Source organism: Xenopus tropicalis, chromosome 5 (assembly GCF_000004195.4).
Source record: "Xenopus tropicalis strain Nigerian chromosome 5, UCB_Xtro_10.0, whole genome shotgun sequence".
Classification (NCBI taxonomy): domain Eukaryota; kingdom Metazoa; phylum Chordata; class Amphibia; order Anura; family Pipidae; genus Xenopus; species Xenopus tropicalis.
Genome location: NC_030681.2, coordinates 52,165,431 through 52,186,736, shown reverse-complemented (window position 1 = coordinate 52,186,736; position 21,306 = coordinate 52,165,431). Strand labels below are relative to the sequence as shown.

General features: G+C 36.2%; 1 protein-coding gene across 11 annotated transcripts in view; it reads right to left on the bottom strand.

The window, feature by feature from the left end:
* The window catches only part of arid1b (AT-rich interaction domain 1B), a 219,233-nt gene that overhangs the window by 127,112 nt on the left and 70,815 nt on the right, over positions 1-21,306 (bottom strand). For all 11 annotated transcript variants that reach the window (XM_004914631.4, XM_031902970.1, XM_004914629.4 and 8 more), the window contains one exon: positions 18,165-18,278. In XM_004914631.4, coding sequence (XP_004914688.1) covers positions 18,165-18,278 — 114 coding nt within the window. The remainder of the gene's footprint in view (positions 1-18,164; positions 18,279-21,306) is intronic.

Genomic DNA, 21,306 nt, shown 5'->3' with positions numbered 1-21,306 from the left:
CAAAAAATAAATCAGGAAGTCAAGGTCAGGAAGAGCTAATCTGGAGGAGTGGAAAAGGAAGGGGTTGGGCTGGGGAGTGGCCATGCCTGCAGGTTACAACATTAGGCAGTAATAGGCCCATCACCCTCCTGCAAACTGCTGGGTGAGTAATTGGTTTTAGGATGGTTTGTGCATCTAATTTGGAATACAAAAAAGCATTTTTTGTTCAAATTTGCATGAATTCATTTAAAATATCTTAATTAAAAAGTGCAAAAAAAGTAAAAGTATGGTATGTTTACAGCCAATAGCTGTAAGTATATTTCTATTCCTTTTTGTACATGAAAAGATACTGGTTATTTGTAAGCAGGCCTATTTTGTACAACCATGTTAAGGGGCATGAGAAATGAGTGGCGTAGTGACAAATAATTCTGCCTTCCAACTGCAAGCCTCCCCTCTCACATCATCTAAATGTGAAGACTAACGCACCTCATTTCCTTTGGTGTTTACTGCAACTTATTTGACACCTCTTCCAGGATGATGTGTGACTTGCCTTTGCTGCCGTTTTAAAAATAGCCAAGATTGTTCTCCCTCTTTGCAACTCCCTCCCTCTTCAACTGAGCAATTAAAGCTTTGATTACAGCAGATTAGATTTGATTGGCATTGTTCCTCAAGAACAGGGCTGCCTCATCCTTCTTCTGTGAAGAAAGAAGCTCCACACATTGACATGGGATTCAACAAAAGGCTAATTAGTGTGTATATAATGTGTACAGGGGAGTGGTGGCCATCAGAAAGAAACACTGAGAATTTTGCCTTTGCTAATAGATGTTTTGTGCATCTTTCTATTACAGGCCTAAAATAAAAAGGCTGCTATCTTTGTACTGGCTGCTATATGTATGTGCATCAAATAGAATTAAAAAAAAATCTACACTATACTTGTATATTACAGGGCAATACCATAATAACATAAGTAGGAAATGTCATATACAAATACTGTGCTTGAAAACAATGTGCAATGTTTAGTAAAGAACAGTGTGAGTGTGAGTGAGTGAAGTGTGAGTGAAAGAGAACATTTCAATATTTTTAACACTAGCATGGGAAGCATAGGGAAGCCAGGGTGTATTTTTTTGGATTCTAGCTTTCTTTGTGACAGAACATTTAGACCAGCGGTTCTCAACCTGTGGGTCGGGACCCCTTTGGGGATCGAACGTTCACAGGGTTCGTCTAAGACCATCGGGAAACACATATTTCCAATGGTTTTAGGAATAAATTTATGATTGGGGTCACCACAAAATGAGGAACTGTATTAAAGGGTTGCGGCATTAGAAAGGTTGAGAATCACTGATTTAGACCAAGGGGTCACAGATCCTATCTGACATCCTTTATTTTTATCAATGCAGTAAAGAGTTTTCACCTTCCTATGGTAGGATCTGCCTGAATGAAAACATTTTTGCTAATAACATTCATCAACAACGATTGCTCATTTCCATAATTTCAGTAAACAATGGAAGAGCCTACCTCATCACCTTTGCTGAAGGTGAATCCCCTTAAAGAATGTACCAGTGCATTACACTCCTGTAAATACAGAAAGACTGTGCTTAGAAAACCCTATTTGTCCCACCTATCTGTTCCACTACCTGCCCCCTGAACTTCTTGGCTGTGCGGGGGTGTTGATGCAGCAGGGTTGCCAAATTTATTTTTCCAAACTAGCCAAAGTCAGATCTAAAACCAGCCCAAAACTAGCCAAAAGCCACTTTGAAAGTAGCCCAAAAATAGCCTAAAAAGAGCCCAATGAAAAATGAAATGAAAAGCGCAATGAAAAAAGATTCTAAAAAAAAAAGTATATATGGAAAACCCAGCTTTTTAAAGCATATAATCACTGCCCATACCCTGTGCCCCCTCTCCAGTTACTGGGACGACTGGTAATTCCCTTCCCTCTGTGCCCAGTCCAGCTTGGAAGTCACTACAGAAATAGATTCCAAATGTTGCATAAACACATCACAGTAGAAAGTAATAGTACAACCACATACCCTATAGAGCAGGGAGCTGGTTGCAGAACATACAGGTTGAGTCTAAAAGAGCAAAATTAAATATAAAACAGAGCCTCTGTCTATACTGTCCAATTGCATGCTGGGTATTGTAGTTTTATATTAATCCTAGCTGTAGGTCAATTGTTAGATACAAACTACATTACCCAGCATGCAATGGAACAAGCATACTAGGAGGAAAAAAAAACTTTGGCTAGTTTCCAAACTACAAACCTGCCAAAGCTCCAAACAATAGCCCAAAACTGTACCTTGGCGGGTTTGCACTTTGGAATCCTGCCAGGGCTTTAAATTAGTAGCCCAAATTGGGAGGAAAAAACGCCATCCTGGCAACCCTGGAATGCAGGTCTGTGGCTATCCTCCTCCTACTTTTCTTTTGGCTGGGACTGTCAGGACACACCCACCTCTTGTTTTTTAACACAGTCAGGGACTATAGTGGATCTATGGGGATTTCCAATGAAGGGGTTGCCGGAGGGGGTGCAAGAACAACCTGTATGTAGGCTGAGATAAAGGCAAAGAAACCTCAAGAGCACCAGACATAATGCTGCTTCATGAAGAGACAAAACAAACTACAACCACAAGTACATATCACAACATGGGTAAGTCATTAAATGAAATTTGATAGAGAAAGATAGAGGAAGTTATTGGGTATACGCATATTTAACGTCACAAAAATTGCGATAAAGAAATTGCTTCATATATCTGTAACATAGGGGGAGGCATGGAGAAATATTGGGCCTCAAAGAGAAAATACTAGTTCAGCATTTTCATGGTCAGTTTGAAAAAAAATTTATAATAATAAATAAATAAAAAAAACTGTGTCTCCCCACTAGTTTTGTAGTATAAAAGAATAAACCACGAGGGTATAATAAAGATGCAGACTGTGGCTAGTGTTCTTAGTATAGGTACATGTAAAATTTGCAATTAATCTTTGCAACATACCTGTAATTACTTGAAAGCACTTCACTACTTGACTTGTCAAATCAGCATAATTATGTTTATGCTAAATAGCTTTATGAATAACAATCTAAAAGCTAAATTAAAAAACAAATGTCAAGCTGTTGCTATGAGAAAGCAGTTATGGCTACAAGACTTTAGATGGAGGGGGGGGGAACACTGCACAACATGAAGGCAGCAGCAATGACCAATGTTCTTTAAACCCTTGGTGCTGTGCTGGCACTTTATAATAATATGGACACACACTGATCCAGCCATGTATCCCCAGCTTTAGCAGTCACACAGTGTTTCACTAAACAACTTGTTGCAGATCTTATAACTATATATATTTTTAAATTATCTTGAAAAATGTTTGTATCTGAGCCAATACTGACCTGTGTGTGTGCTAATTAGTAAAGATCCAAATGTTCCCCTTATAATAAAGTGACATTTTATGTTACAATTGAAACTTATCATTAAATTAAGGTGCATAACTAACTGTAGGTTAGCAAAGCTGTGTGCATCACACAATTTTTTCAAGAATTAATTGTATCCATGACATTTTTACCAATATTAGTGTCAGCACAACAGAAATGGCAGAAAAATGACCATTACACTATTTGGCTTATCAGTACACATAAAAATTGTTGGCGCACAAATAACTTTTTATTAGTGTAAAAATTAAATTTTGGAAACCCAATAATGAGAGATTTTTTTCACTTTTGAAAATGTGCAATTATTATGACAAATTAGATACCTGTTGTGAATTGCGTATTTGTGAAAATTTTACTATATGGTGACTGACAGTTTTAGAAATGTGTTTTTACCAACATCAATTTCAATCCCTGCCCCTAGATTTAACCTAAACAAATGTTTAGAATCCCTGCCATAATGCATATCTCCACATTATAACCGGTCCCCCAGTTTCACAGGCAAACACAGCTACCGCAACTGAAGAAAAAAAATTGTTCTCCTATGGTCTTAATAGAAAAGGAAAACATGATTAAAGCCAAATAATTACTTACATTGAATCTTTCTTATTCTGACATCTATGTTTATGAGCTAATTTAATAGCTCCAGTCTATGGTCTAATTACGCTCACAGTTATTTCTTCTCCGACTGGAAAATGCAGCATGCTGCCACAGGCCAACTCAAATTTGCAACTTGATTTTCTCCAAATGAACTGCTCATTTCAGTTTTTCAAAAGCCCACAAGTGTGTTGATTCATGTTTTTCTTCCTTACAATATGCCCTCTTATAAGCACTTCTTCTCCAGAGTACACAATGAAAAATTAGAAAAGTCTTTCCATATAAAACTTTATGTCATAAAAATGTGCCAGAAATCACATTTCACTGACTCTCACTGTGTCAATGGAGGGTAATATCCAACATGTTCATGCCTCATATTAGGGTAAGTAAAAAAAGAAAAAGCCCAGGTGTTTGTAGCCACGTGTTTGGGCGACTTACAAGCTTGAAATCTCCCATGGGCCAAGGTACTCACAGGTGTGCGCACAAAGATGAATATAGCAGTTTGTGTTATTCATGGACTACAGGGATTTATTTCCAAATACTGGCCAGGTAGCATTATAATCAAAAATAGTTAAATACTGATATAACATCAGTGTGAAGTATTATTTTAGAAAACAAGCAGCAAAATACACAATACTAACCACACTACTTATCCGACATTCTGTGACAAGAATGTAATGATTTTACTCTGTAAATTATAAATTACTCATTAGAAAGGTCACTGCATTCAGTACAGGTAAGGTATTTGTTATCCAGAAACCCAATATCCAAGAAAGTGACAATGACTTTTTCCATAGTCCCCTATTTCAAAACACAATAAGTCATTTTTATATTATTAACAGATAAATTAACAATATTGAATCTTTTTCATTTAAAGGGTAACTGTGACCTTAAGAAATAATTCCAAATTCTTCTCTATTGTATTCAAGCAAGTCAAGCAAAACAAACTTAACTTACAGTATTTAAATTATTTTAATGTTTTTATTTTTTTTTACCTTCAGTTTTACCTTCAGTCACTATTACACCCAGCAGGCAGGCTCCATTTTGTGGACACTTTTATTAAGTTTTGTATAACCCTAACATCTTGTGGTCGCTCCAGAATAGGGGACCTGATACCCATGCACAGGCTACACAATTGTAGGCGGGAAGGAAAGAGGGGGAATTTGATGAGTGCAGTGACATCTAGGAAGTGCAGAATGGAAAGTGGAAGTGATTGCCTGTCCCAGGTATTGATGTTTTCATTTTAATTTGAAAAAAAGGGTGTTTCAAGTATAATATAGAAAGGACTTATCATACAGCTTTTTATATCTGGGTGACAGGTTCTCTTTAACTAATAATTAGTATAGCAAAACTGTGCCTTAAGGCAATGTCACATGGGTTTATTTTTTTTATTTTTAACCTACCGCACTTGGTAGGTAGATAACCATACAAAGGATAATTTTGTAAGCGATATACTATTACTATTATAACATTTTAGATTTATCTTAGAATTATTCATATTTTAAAATAATAATATTACTATTTGTAATAGTATACAATTTACACTGGTATTCATTTATGGTCTGTTACATCACCTTGTTGCTTGCTGTTCTATGTACAGTGGAGTGGATAAATAATATAATGTATTTTTTAAGCAACTATTGCCTGGCAAAGCTCAGTGCCAGTCTTTGGTTGTTTTAGCACCCTTTTATTGGGGTACCTATACAGTGGTGTGAAAAACTATTTGCCCCCTTCCTGATTTCTTATTCTTTTGTATGTTTGTCACACTTAAATGTTTCTGCTCATCAAACACATTTAACTATTAGTCAAAGATAACACAAGTAAACACAAAATGCAGTTTTTAAATGAGGGTTTTTATTATTTAGGGAGAAAAAAAATCCAAACCTACATGGCCCTGTGTGAAAAAGTAATTGCCCCCTGAACCTAATAACTGGTTGGGCCACCCTTAGCAGCAATAACTGCAATCAAGCGTTTGCGATAACTTGCAATGAGTCTTTTACAGCGCTCTGGAGGAATTTTGGCCCACTCATCTTTGCAGAATTGTTGTAATTCAGCTTTATTTGAGGGTTTTCTAGCATGAACCGCCTTTTTAAGGTCATGCCACAACATCTCAATAGGATTCAGGTCAGGACTTTGACTAGGCCACTCCAAAGTCTTCATTTTGTTTTTCTTCAGCCATTCAGAGGTGGGTTTGCTGGTGTGTTTTGGGTCATTGTCCTGCTGCAGCACCCAAGATCGCTTCAGCTTGAGTTGACGAACAGATGGCCGGACATTCTCCTTCAGGATTTTTTGGTAGACAGTAGAATTCATGGTTCCATCTATCACAGCAAGCCTTCCAGGTCCTGAAGCAGCAAAACAACCCCAGACCATCACACTACCGCCACCATATTTTACTGTTGGTATGATGTTCTTTTTCTGAAATGCTGTGTTACTTTTACGCCAGATGTAATGGGACACGCACCTTCCAAAAAGTTCAACTTTTGTCTCGTCTGTCCACAAGATATTGATCTTGGCAATCATTGAGATGTTTTTTAGCAAAATTGAGACGAGCCATAATGTTCTTTTTGCTTAAAAGTGGTTTGCGCATTGGAAATCTGCCATGCAGGCCGTTTTTGCCCAGTCTCTTTCTTATGGTGGAGTCGTGAACACTGACCTTAATTGAGGCAAGTGAGGCCTGCAGTTCTTTAGATGTTGTCCTGGGGTCTTTTGTGGCCTCTCGGATGAGTTGTCTCTGCGCTCTTGGGGTAATTTTGGTCGGCCGGCCACTCCTGGGAAGGTTCCCCACTGTTCCATGTTTTTGCCATTTGTGGATAATGGCTCTCACTGTGGTTCGCTGGAGTCCCAAAGCTTTAGAAATGGCTTTATAACCTTTACCAGACTGATAGATCTCAATTACTTTTGTTCTCATTTGTTCCTGAATTTCTTTGGATCTTGGCATGATGTCTAGCTTTTGAGGTGCTTTTGGTCTACTTCTCTGTGTCAGGTAGCTCCTATTTAAGTGATTTCTTGATTGAAACAGGTGTGGCAGTAATCAGGCCTGGGGGTGACTACAGAAATTGATATTGAAATTGAAAATTGAAATTGATAAACCACAGTTAAGTTATTTTTTAACAAGGGGGGCAATCACTTTTTCACACAGGGCCATGTAGATTTGGAGTTTTTTTTCTCCCTTAATAACGTAAACCTTCATTTAAAAACTGCATTTTGTGTTCAATTATGTTATCTTTGACTAATAGTTAGCGGTTTTTGATGAGCAGAAACATTTAAGTGTGACAAACATACAAAAGAATAAGAAATCAGGAAGGGGGCAAATAGTTTTTCACACCACTGTATATAGTCCCTGAAACAGCCCCATGTAACAATGGCCTTAGGCACCAAACTTACACTGTATTTGCTATCTGTTAAAGACAAACTGGACAGGAAAAAACCTGTTAATCATAATATATATATGATAAAGTTAAATATAAGTAGCGCTGCTAAAAATAATGTAGCATTTTGGATACATTTTTGGGACTCTATGTAACCAAAATTAAGTTCCTACTGAAAAGCTTCTATAGAAAACAATTAATCTATGGGTCATTTAAACTGGCTGTCAATTTTTCTTCACAGAAAAAGCAGGCCGGATTGCATACACAGATCAGAAACAAAATGTGTTATATTCATCTTGACAGAGAACTATTTAGAAATTATTTTTTCCATTTCAAACTGGAGAGAACCAAGTGCTCTTTATAATCATATAAATGGCTTAGCTTTCAGTAAGTGCTCTCTCTTAAATCAACAAAGAGCTGTCATAAACAGAACCTATTACTCATTGCACTCTCTGCTCCCCTGTACCAGCATTCTTAACGTTCATTTACCAACCAGTTATGGGGTCTTCAGAGGCCAAGCAGCTTTAGTAGCATATCAGTCAGATGACAGTTGCATGCATGTGGGTATTCCTGGGATTTCCATTATTAAATAATAGGAGAATGCAGGGTATTTACCCATTTAAATGTTTGGCTGTTTTGGTGATAGAAAACAAATTTATGCAAAATAGAACACAAGAAGAAGATATCGCAATATGAAAGAATAAACTCCAGCATGCATGACCATGGTATATTTAAAGCCTGTGTGGATTAGGGTGTGACCAGGGACGAGCAGGAGACTGGCCAAATTTTTCCAGCTTTTTTTTTAATTAAAATTAAGAACAGTAAGGGGCAGATTTATTATCCTTATGGTTTTCATGGTTTTAAAACCACAATAGCCTTTTTTTTCCCCGCAATTGTTTTTTTTTACCGCAAAAAATAAATTGCTGAAAATAATACAAACAGTAAATTTCCAACCCCCAGGATACATTTTTTAAGCATTACTAGACAGAAAAAATTATGTTATTATTTGGGTCATTCTGCGTAAGTATGAAATGTCGTTTTGCCTGGAATCTAAGTAATGGCTTTACATAGGGTAGTATTAAAGATGGATTATGAATAAAGTTTCCTTATTCAGGCAAGTGGACACAAAGGGGCTCATTTACAATCCACAGATGAGTTGTGCGTAAAACCACTTTTATTAAGGTACTTGCATCATTTCCGTATTGTTGGGCTAGGTGCCTCTCAGTCTCTTCTGCCTTCTCTTACAGGAAAGGTGCTGCTGTGTCTATTGACACAGGGGAAGCCTGGAGCAATCTCCTAACCAGGCAGTAGCACCAGGGTTCCATTTCAACTAAAGAAAAAACCTTTTAGAACTGTGAAGCCGTAAAGCTATTTTTTTCATTTTCTAACATTAGGTTATAAAATATTATATTATAAGGCACAATCAATAGATCCAAAATAATTGGTTCTAATTTAATAAAAAAGTTACCAAAAATACATTCATTAAATTATGAATGCATGTATTCTTAGCCTCTTCAAAATATATATATTAAAAGGCCAAATAAGTGGGGATTAAATGCATATTTTCTAAATACATTTCTGACCAAGAGAACATCTAATGCTTACAATGGGGAGATGCAAGTCTCAATAATCAGTTTTCAGTTAAATGTTTAATCTGGAAGTCCTGTCTAAATAACCGAACATTTGAATGTTGGTGTCCATTCCAATAGACAATATACTCAAAATTGCTACTTATAATTAAGTCTCTTTGCAAACCAGTCAAAAAAAAAATGTGGAATCCCATAAGATTCTAGAGTCAATGATAACAAGCATTGCTTTAAGTATCAGTTCTTGTATTCTATGTTGGTCTCTTCCCTTTGACTATTGTTTTTAGGTGTTGTGCGTATTTTAAAATACCTACATCAGCAACGAAAGTATATTTTTGGGGCAATGAACTTGCGTCAGATCCCTTTCCAGTCTGATGAGAAGAGTTTCTAAAGTAAAGTAAAAATCCGTACAATACAGGAATTAAGTCAGTCAACTCTCCAACACATCCAAAGCGTGACCACATGGATCCCTAGAGTGATGCTCTGAAGCACAAAATCATTAAGAGCCATCAATCTATTTAATGTACCATTACACAAGTGAAAGATCATTAATCAAAACACAATATTCACCAAACCTAATACAAAGTAGTATGTAAGCCATGTTTAAAAGAATGTCGTTACTTTAAAAGTAACTGAGGGAAAGGACAATGGTGCTGAAAATAAGTTTCATCTTTTACCTGCAGTCACTTCCATGAGATTACAGCACATGCTTCTAAGCAAATTCACTTGTTAAAGGGTCTAACTTGCCTAAAAATAAGAACAAACAAATTCTGAGTACAAAAGCGTAGCTAGTATATAAAATAAAGTTGAAATTGGTGGAGCTATGAAATAGCGTCATAAACTGTAAAGTATTTGTCTGTGCTTTACACTGCCTCATAATCAGCAGTGCTTTTGGGGTTGCACCCACCTGTCAATAATAACTTTGATTCAGGTCAAAATATTGCAACATGATGTTCAACTGTTAAATTGTGGGATGTTAATAGCAAGCTAGGATTTGGCTTTATGTTTGTCTTTTTCGATTAGTTCATCACTTCAAAATGCTAGACAGTAGTTATGTGTGGGGGCCGGCCCGATACCCGCGGGACCTGTGGGTTACATCAACTGTGGATTGCAGGCGGTGGGTTCGGGTGGAACGCTTCCCCTCAACCTCCCCACCCGCAACCTTACACTGGCGGCTTCCTCTTCCGGGTCTCTAAATAGGAAGCTGGGTTGGGTAGGGTTTGGGTTGAGTATTTCTCGACCCGCACATTACTACTATACAGGTATGGAATCTCTTATCTGGAAACTAGTTATTCAGAAAGTTCCAAATTAAGAGAAGACCACCTAATATAGTGTCTGTTTTAAACAAATAGTTAAATTTTAATAATAAAATGTAGTTAGTTGATCCTAAGCTTCATGAATCCATTTTCAGAAAACCAAAAATCCTCAGGTTCCCAGCAGTTTAAATAATAGGTCCCATACCTGTATATTGTTTTTGGCACAAATAAACCATTTGACAGTGCTAACACTTTGACATATATTTGACTTAAAGTGAAATGTCTATATAAAAAATGTAAAAGAAACTATGACCAAGGAAGCACGATGTATGCTGATTTTTAATACCCAGAAATATTGTGCTGCCCATACAATACTTATTAAAGTCACACATTAGCTCTTCCTGTGATTTTTTTCTTTCCGGTACAGTCTAAGAATTTGTATATCCTTATATATATATATATATATATATATATATATATATATATATATATAACATACATCTACCCATATACAGAACAACCTATTTCTAATGATCGAAAGATAGAGAACACTTATCAGTTCACATGAATTAACAAGATATAAAAAGTAGATTAAAAAAAAAAAATTAGTAAAAAGATTAGCCCAGAAATCACTGTACAAAATAAGCCTTATAGGAGACTGTGATCAGGCGTTAAATACCAATCATCAGCAGAGGCTATTACGCAGCCTGTTGTCATGGCAACCCTAACAGTGTGCTTGACTTCAAAGACAAAGATGTAATTTCATCCTTGCAGCAGCAGCAGCTATAGGGAGTGGTTAAAAATTACTGCTTCGGCTATGTCAGCTGATGATGAATTATAAAAATATTCTGGGAAGGGTATGCTTGCAGGGAATCTTTCTCTCCTGAAAGAAAGCTTCTCGGCATTAGTCAGGGCCAAATTAACTGAATGGAAGCGTTGGAGAAACATGAAAATATCCCATATTGTTTTGTTAGTGAAATAAAAAAAAATCTAAGATGATGCAGGATTCAGTGAGCTCAGTGAAATACTTTATTTTGAAAATCTTTATTGCTCCAATTCTATTATCTGATATTGTTGGCATTTATGGATTGTTATAGATTACCTGCTAAGATCTGCTTAATTTAAAATTACACTTGCAAAAAGTATTCAGAACCTTGCTGATTTTTTTATTGTCATAGTTAATGTTACTGTTATGTATGTTAGGAAAAAAAATTTCAAGAAACAAGTACACACTGAAATGTGGCATTTGCATTAAATATTCAACCCCCCAGAACAAGAAATATAGAGGTTCAGCAGTCCTGTAACAGTAATTATTAATGCCTTTAAACTGTACCCAGTAGATCTCTATAGTTTGATCTTTTAAAGCCAGCTTTTAAGTGTCAGTGATTTTATTTCCAGCTTTGCACACACTGCAGAAGTCATATTGGTCCATGCTTGTAAACAGTGATACCGATGCACAGCTCTGCCCTCCCTCTATCACCAATAAGATTGGCCATACAACAGCGTGTGCCCTTCTGACCTATCTTGGATTATATGGTAGCACCCCATAAGGTGTCCAGCATCACTTAAAGGGAAACTCCGGCTACCGAACCAAACTTTGTTACAGAGCCCCACACAAAACAGAAACCCCTAATATACCTATTACTGTAATCTGCTCCTTCAAAAAGTATGATTAGATACCATGTTTATATGATGAAATCCAACTGCAAAACAGTTTTTCTCCTTCTGCATCATTTGAAATCCTGGCAAGGGTGGAGGGACTAAAACATTGATGTTACAAATTGTAACAACTTCACTGCAGCTTACAGACCAGCATGAAGGAACTACATAACCCACAATGCATTGCACTGTGATGCTTCTTATTGATATCATGTGTGCAGGGGATTGTGGGATATGGAGGATACAAGCTGAAGGTAGGCTCAGGACAGTTTACTACTAAAGTAGTCAGCCAGATCAGCAGGAGAACAGGGGACCAGGCTTATGTAAGTGTTCTGAACCATACTATTACTTTAATAAAAATGAAATGAAAATGCTGCATGTTTTTAACTGATGTATACTGCAAAGTTGCTTAAAATTGTTTACTTTTCAAAAAGCTTAGTTGTTGTTTGGGTGGAGTTCCCGTTTAAAAAATGAGTTGTGCAGGTGAGCTCTGTTCCAACTTTTGCCATTGTAGGACCCTTAGCAGCAATAACTGCAATCAAGCGTTTGCGATAACTTGCAACGAGTCTTTTACAGCGCTCTGGAGGAATTTTGGCCCACTCATCTTTTTTGTTGTAATTCAGCTTTATTTGAGGGTTTTCTAGCATGAACCGCCTTTTTAAGGTCATGCCACAACATCTCAATAGGATTCAGGTCAGGACTTTGACTAGGCCACTCCAAAGTCTTCATTTTGTTTTTCTTCAGCCATTCAGAGGTGGATTTGCTGGTGTGTTTTGGGTCATTGTCCTGCTGCAGCACCCAAGATCGCTTCAGCTTGAGTTGACGAACAGATGGCCGGACATTCTCCTTCAGGATTTTTTGGTAGACAGTAGAATTCATGGTTCCATCTATCACAGCAAGCCTTCCAGGTTTTGAAGCAGCAAAACAACCCCAGACCATCACACTACCACCACCATATTTTACTGTTGGTATGATGTTCTTTTTCTGAAATGCTGTGTTACTTTTACGCCAGATGTAACGGGACACGCACCTTCCAAAAAGTTCAACTTTTGTCTCGTCGGTCCACAAGGTATTTTCCCAAAAGTCTTGGCAATCATTGAGATGTTTTTTAGCAAAATTGAGACGAGCCATAATGTTCTTTTTGCTTAAAAGTGGTTTGCGCCTTGGAAATCTGCCATGCAGGCCGTTTTTGCCCAGTCTCTTTCTTATGGTGGAGTCGTGAACACTGACCTTAATTGAGGCAAGTGAGGCCTGCAGTTCTTTAGATGTTGTCCTGGGTTTTTTTGTGGCCTCTCGGATGAGTTGTCTCTGCGCTCTTGGGGTAATTTTGGTCGGCCGGCCACTCCTGGGAAGGTTCACCACTGTTCCATGTTTTTGCCATTTGTGGATAATGGCTCTCACTGTGGTTCGCTGGAGTCCCAAAGCTTTAGAAATGGCTTTATAACCTTTACCAGACTGATAGATGTCAATTACTTTTGTTCTCATATGTTCCTGAATTTCTTTGGATCTTGGCATGATGTCTAGCTTTTGAGGTGCTTTTGGTCTACTTCTCTGTGTCAGGTAGCTCCTATTTAAGTGATTTCTTGATTGAGACAGGTGTGGCATTAATCAGGCCTGGGGGTGACTACAGAAATTGAACTCAGGTGTGATAAACCACAGTTAAGTTATTTTTTAACAAGGGGGGCAATCACTTTTTCACACAGGGCCATGTAGATTTGGAGTTTTTTTTCTCCCTTAATAACGTAAACCTTCATTTAAAAACTGCATTTTGTGTTCAATTATGTTATCTTTGACTAATAGTTAACGGTTTTTGATGAGCAGAAACATTTAAGTGTGACAAACATGCAAAAGAATAAGAAATCAGGAAGGGGGCAAATAGTTTTTCACACCACTGTACATTTGAGAAAGTTGGGGTTCCAGCTTTACCAGCCCTGGTGTATTTGTATTCTTTGCAGACTGCCAGTTATAGGGATAGTAAATAAAAAAGGAGAAAGGGTAGGTAAAACATAGGAGAACGAAGAACAAAAACCAGGTTTAATTAGATATCACTCTATGGTATCTTTGTGTAGGCCAGATCATGTAAGGTAAGTTTATCCAATGTCTATTGTGAGTGAAAAGGGAGTATACAGGCTCACTGGTCAACTTTTTTTAAAGCAAACATCTTATTGTTACTGCACCTAAGCAAACTAGCTGGGGAATAAGGTATTAGGTCCACATAATTAATCTTACAAATAGGAGATGCAGAACAACACCCACAAAGTATAATACCTGAAATTGAAAAGCACATGGCTAATTTGTGGCAGGCTTGCCTCCACAGTTTTGTCACTAGAAATATCAAATCAAGTAAATGAAAGGTAATGCGTGTAATTTAAGGAACTTTTATTATTACAAATAATAACTATAACAGCATAAAGTCAGAAATTTCAGGAAAAGGTGCACCAGACATTAAAAGCTTTGAGCATTCAACTTGTGTTTTATAGAAGAAAGCACAATAAAGAGACTATATTGTTATTCTCAAGGCTTTGAACATTGCTAAATACAAAAAAACATACAGTATATTCATTAGGTTTAGAAAGGAATGCTGTACTTTTGAACTGCGACAAACTGAAACAGGAATATTTTAGCTAGAAGAGCTATAAAGTGAGCGGAATTATTCTAAAACAAAAATTGTATTGATGTTACAATAAGCCTTTTCAAACCTCTAATGTTCTTGCCACTTGTATGTGTCATAAAAAGAAATAAAACTGTTGAAGATATTCCATTTTCTACTGCCTGCTCTATACCCTGCGGATTCACACCATTCTTCCAACTAGGGCACACTCCTTTTATCTCATCAAAATTGCACGACAAAGTTAACATAATGTAATCGCAGCAGTAGCTAGCAGAAGGCAAAATTGAATCGCCTCTGTAGTATAAGACAGGGTAAAGCTTGACTTTAAAGAGTTTAATAGATCTCTTTTGCTTCAGTTCCCCTTGGTATTAGTTATCACACATATTTTTACAATAACTTGGTACATGAGGTCAGCTGTAGCCAAAATATGGAAAGAAATAGAAATACTGAGAGTTCATAGTAGGAGGCAAAACAAAGATAACAGCCCTCGCAGCAAAACACTCCACAATCGATTACAAAATAAGTATTTAACCCCAGTTTCTAAATTGTTATCAGCGTCTACCACTTATAAAACAAAACAGGTGTACCATTTTTTTTATTGTTACTTCAATAACAATTTCCAAAAAAATATAAATAATATTATTCAGACAAGAGTTTATCCACAGGTAACTTGCACTGACTTTTTAAGGGTAAATGTTTCAAAGGAATCTAAGAAAGTGCATTTTAGTGTATTTTATTTATATTTTTGGTAAGCAGGCAGAGAGAAGCAGATTCACTCTCCTCCATAACTTAGTGTAAGCTGCACTGATAGGCAAAGCTTCGGCCAGAGTGCAGAAGAAAAGATAAAGAAGAAAAAAAAATTAAGGACAGCAAGGAGTCGTGATGGACTAACAAAAGATAAAATACACTGGTCAGAAAACAACCCAGTAAAGACTGTCAAAAAGAAGGTGCTCACAATTTCTTCTTTTAATGCCCTTTTGATTGCAAGGCAAGTTGAAAAGATGGCTGAATATCCCATCTTGTTGAACAAGACAACTTTTTCTGTTGTCTGTTCCAAGGAAATTAAGACTGCTCTGGAGTATAGATCTAATCTATATAGTCATAACCTAGCTGTAGGCAATTTTTGCCACATAAATTAACACAGCACTTAATGGTTAAAATACAAAACCTTTCAAATAGTGGCTTCTGCTACTGTTTAATAAAGGGCCAAACTCTTTGACAGAATCAGGGAAAAGTGCAGCATATACTATTAACTATTTAAAGAGAACATAAAGAACATGATATATAGGTGAAAATAAACAAACTACTTCTGTCCATAAACAGGCACTTTAGACAGACAGGAAAATATTGTCATATACATAAAGTTGTGTGTGTGGCTTTATATATATTTGATCTATCTATTTTTTCAATTTCTTTGCATAGCAGATTTATCGCTGAGCAAAGCATTCAGAAAAAGCTTAGTCCCTTCATTGAGTTTTTTTAAATGTTTTCCTTTATTTCAGGCTTAATCAAGGTGCAGCAGGGCATCATACTGCCAGCATTAAATTACAGTCTGTGCTCAAAAAAAGAATGAATGCTCAACATGTTCTGGAAAATGGAGGAAGGTAGCTCTATTCACTAGAAATGAAGGGCTTGAGGAGTTAAAAGGCTTCAATCACACAGTAGTAATTTTTAACTTAAATTCCTTGACCCAAACAAAGGAAAACAACATATTTCAAATAGTTTACAAATGGCAAGATGAAACCCAAAAAAAGTGAAGGGGAAGCAGACACAAATGCCTGGAGTGGGGGCAAATACTTCAACAGAGAGGCTTGAAGCCAGATAAAAAAGGAATGGTTTGTTCAAATTACATCTACAAAAACAGCTTTCTTTGATGGATGAATGTCTAAACATTATCACAGTGTATGTGCACTTTGTTATCAGAGGCTATTCAGACAAAACTCAGTGTACTCTTAGTTTTTCTTGCTGACCTTTTCACCAGACAGAAAGCTCAAGCTGAGAGCATTTTCCATTTATGGGAAAAGGCTTTTGCTGGTTTTCAGTGAAATAACATAATTTGTGTTTGTAGGGTATTTGGCACTTGACATGCACGCATTCATTTCTAATGTAAGGACTGTATATGTTGCAATGCTGGGAGGCATTTCCTTCTTAATATTGAGCAATTGGCAAAGCAATAACAAGGGACTACCAAATGATTCTAATGATTATTTTGTAGGAATCTTGACTAAAATGCACAAGCCTTATCTATATTTGACTTAAAAAATAGACTTTGACTTGAAAAATAGAAAGAATAGAGAAATATGGGGAAATTGGCTTAGTTTGTGATCTTTGTCATGGCCGTTTGAAAACATTTTAATACATTCCAACATTAAACGTGCTATATTGCAGGATTTTTTCTCAAATAATTCTAACTATTATTTCTATGCATGACTGCTTCTTAAAGGGAACCTGTCACCCAGACTATATAAAAATCTATATAATAAAAGTCCTTTTCAAATTAAATATGAAACACAAATTATTTTTTATTCAAACATCCATACTTGTTAGAAACTCATTTAAAAAATGTAGTTGTCAATCATATTTTGCCTTTCCCACCTCTATGCCTCAGACACAGAGGCAGGGGCAGGCAGTTATTTTGACTTTCAGTTCAGCATTTTCTTGATGTCATTGCACTCATCTCATCCCCCCTCCCTCCTCATGGTCTATTATTGTGTATCCTCTGCATGGGCATCGGGTCCCCCATTCTGGCTAATACACAAGATTTTGGCACGATACAAAGCTTGCCTTAATAACAGTGCCCGCAAAACGGTGCCTGTCTGCTTGCTGTGATTGTGAATTCCAAGACTGAAGAAAACAAGATTTATATAATTTATACAGTGTAAGTAAAGTTTATTTTGCCTGAGTAGCACATTAGAATTTAGAATTATTTCTTAGAGTGACGGGTTCCCTTTGACTTTCCTTGAATTTAATTATTTTTTCATATCAATACACAATTTCAGGAAAAGATGTTAAAACAAACTCTTTAAAGAATTTCAGAAGAAATTGTATATAAGTCTTTAATGCCTTTGAAGACTTAAAGGAGAAGGAAAAGTAAAAACTAAGTAAGCTTTATCAGAAAGGTCTATGTAAATACAGCCATAAGCAGTCACAGAATAGCCACTAGATAGAGAGTCCTCTATCAAAAGAAACATGATTTCTTGTCTTTTTTGTGTACACATGTACATTTATCAGACTCTCCTCTCTCAGAAAAATCCTTAATTCCTAGGGCCAGAGTCTGAGCAGCTCTCTCCTCTTTCCATTTTCCTGCTCCCCCTCCCATAAAAATGTGTGATATATGCTACCAGCAGCAGGAAGTTACTGAAGACCAAGCTAAAATGGTAGCTGCTATCTTAAACAAAGGGAGGGAGCTCCTAGGACTCGTTGGTCTGGTATGGTAAAGCTTTCTGCTGAATAAATTTAGCATTTTAGTTTGCACTAATGTGGCTAATCAATTGACAGTAGAATGCCAAATTAACTTTCCCTCTCCTTTAAAGCAACACTGACAGTTACCTTTGCAAAATGTAAGTCATGCAGTAGTGTCAGTAACTGGATCAGATGTCCTGCCAGTGCTCAGTGAATTGTAGGGACTGTATTTGTCACTTTTCAAAGGTAAATACCAAGACAGGCATTAGCAAAATTAATGAGAAAATTTTATCTTACTGGTAAGCTTGATGGCCTTTCTTGCTGCATCAGGTTCATGTCTTCATTGTTGCTTTTCCCTGGAGCCACTGAAGGAGGCTGGAGTCTGTTTCCATAACCTTCCTGTGCAACTTCCTAAAACAAAAAAAAGCCAACAACATTAATCATTAACAAGTAAACTTAAAATGCAAAGAAATATAGAAAGATTTATCATTTGAATGTTTGATCGAGAAGGGTTTGTGTTGACATGATTTTTGACCACATAACTTACATCAGGCGTAAAATAATTCAATCAACTCTATAGTTGCTAAATAATATTAATTCACTTGACAACCCTCATTCCTTACTAAAATCAGAATGAGCTAAACTATTGTGGGTCAAAGTCATGTAGATATATATAGTTTATACCTGACAAGCACAGGAGTCTTAGAGGGGTGATTTATCATCGCTTGAATTTGATTTTTATTTTTCCACGATTCAAAGTTTTTTGTGCAAAAACTCCCAATATTGAATTATGGTTTAAAAAAACCCAAATGTTTGGTATTTATTAATTTGAAAATTTGAACGTAAAACTTCGGCATCTAAAGGCTTGCAAGTTTATGTAAAAGTCAATGGGAGTCCTAGGCAAACTTCAAGAGATTTCAATTCGAGATTTTCGAGTTTGTAAATTCATGGTTTTAAAGTTTTTTTATTCAACTGAATTTTCTATATTCAGATTTTTTAATACCATTTAATAAAAAACCATACATGAACATTAATCGGCTCTGTGCAAGAAGCACTGCACAAGCTGGATGTGGCTGGCCTGTCACCACTTGTTATGTTATAAAATGGAAAGTGCCCTGGTAGTGCTAACCGGTGTACTGTGCAAAAAATGTAGCTGTTTTTCTGTGGATGGCAATGGTTGTCAAAACAAAAACCATGTGCCACAGGCCTAAATCATTTCAATTCCTGCGCTTTACAGCATTATATCATAGACATATTCTTAAGTTCAAATATAAATCATCATATCTGTATCAGTCTAAAGATTACCTTGACAAGACCTTGGACTTTATTGAGGCCAAAGAGAAAAAAAAACAAAAAAAAACTCTTTTCTCCTACCCAAAAGGGTTGGAAACCCTTTATGCAGCAATGGGGAAAAAAATAGGATATATTATGACATTTTCAAGTTAGGGGCTAATAACAGTCAAAACTTGCAAACTGTCAAGTTGCAGCTGTACCCTTAAATGTAAGTCATTCTTTCTTTTCCTGGAGGCAAGAGAGGGGATTGGTAAGGCTTTAGACAGAACTAAAAAAAAATAATGGGAAGCTGGAAGAGCCCTACTAATGAAAACAAGTGCTTCTGGGAGTTTTAATGATCAGACAATTCTGTATTTGAGACCTTTGGAAAGTTCACATCTTATTCTGCTACCAATTATTTTATTGTGTAAACCATGTTGTATAGTAAATGCTGTTTGAAAAACTAAAAATAACCCACATTTTTTCATTATAAATACAACAGTAGACAATAAAATAGAGAGAACTTGTTAGAGAGAAAATTACAAAGCATATTATTCAGGTTCCTTCACATATTAAAAAAAAAGAGAGAAAAAAAAGGAAGGTAAACATGATAATATTTGCTGCTGGCATTTACAGAGACCAGGCTCCAAAGGTCTAGCAAGCTAATTGAATAAGAAAGGTTAAGTTCCAGCATACACAGTAGGCACAAATGCTTAACCGAAAACATGTCACTGTTTATTTTTCGAGTTATTTCAAAGCAACGTTTACAGTCATGATGCAACTAATTAAAATATAGATACATTGCGGCCCTCCTACACATAGCTCAGCAAACCAATTCTTTTCTTCATACAGATAAAAGGTCATTAAATGTGGAAGAGAGATATGCATAGGGATATACCTACTGTGATTATGTCTGAGGAAGTGCTGCTGTCATTCTTTAAGGGGAATTCTCACTTATATGTATATCTTTATTTATATTTAACTACTTACATAAAAAAGTCAAACCAATTAAATACATGCAAACCCTAATGGGTCCTTAATTATTCTTTCACAATTATTTATTATAACAGATATCTACAGATAAGATATCCTTATTTGGAAAACCGTGATCCATAAAGTTCTGAATTATGGAATGACCATCTCTCATAGACTCCATTATAAGCAAATAGTTTTTTAACATTTTTAAAATTATTTTCTTTATCTCCATTTTTTTTAAGTGATTTTCAGCAGCCTTAGGGTAGGGAGATCTAAACTACAGAAAGATCACTTATGCAGAAAACCCCAGGTCCCAAGCATTCTAGATAACAGATGCTACACATAACCACCTGGAATGTTAAAATGCATGACTGAAACTATTCAGGAAAATAGGGCACAGCAGTAAAGTATTATCCAAGTTGTATCTATTCTATGAGAAAATTAAACATTCATATGAACAATATGCATTAGAAACACAAAAAGGCATCGGCCGATGCAGATTATATACTGGACTTCACTCATGAGATTCTGCTACACACAATCAGGTTTTCGCCGTACCAAATCAGTCTCCACAAAACAGTGCTCCAAGAGTAGTAGTAAAAAAAAATGCAGATTTTTTTACATTAGTAAAACATAAATAACGCTAGTTCACCACTACTTCTACCTCAACATGCTTCGCGCCTCAATAGAGCATCCTTAATGGAGGATGTGTAATTGAGGCAAAAAAAAGGTTTTTTTAAACTTGTCAGTGTTTTAAAAGTGTAATAAACCCACATTTTTATACTACTCTTGGAGTGCTCATCTTTCTGTTTACTTTCATTAAAAAAAAAAAAAAAAAAAGATTATTTGTTTAGATCTGTATGTATTCAGTGAAATACAAAGCCTTATAACAATGTTTATGATTTGTTGACGCTATTTCCATTTCTGATATATACTAGAAGCTTGTTCCATATTGTTAATGATTCTTTTATTACTTTTAAGTACTTTTATTCATAAGCCAACCATTTTGAGTGTGCTTGTTGTTTTATTGGAAGATAAACTACTGTGATGACCACATGGGTGTTTATTTTAAATTCCTGGTGATCACTCAGGATAGCAGCACTAAGATTTTATAATTTTTTTCTAGTTTATCACTGAGCAACTGAAAAGATGTCTGATGCAGTCTGTAATGACACAAATTATAATAAACAAT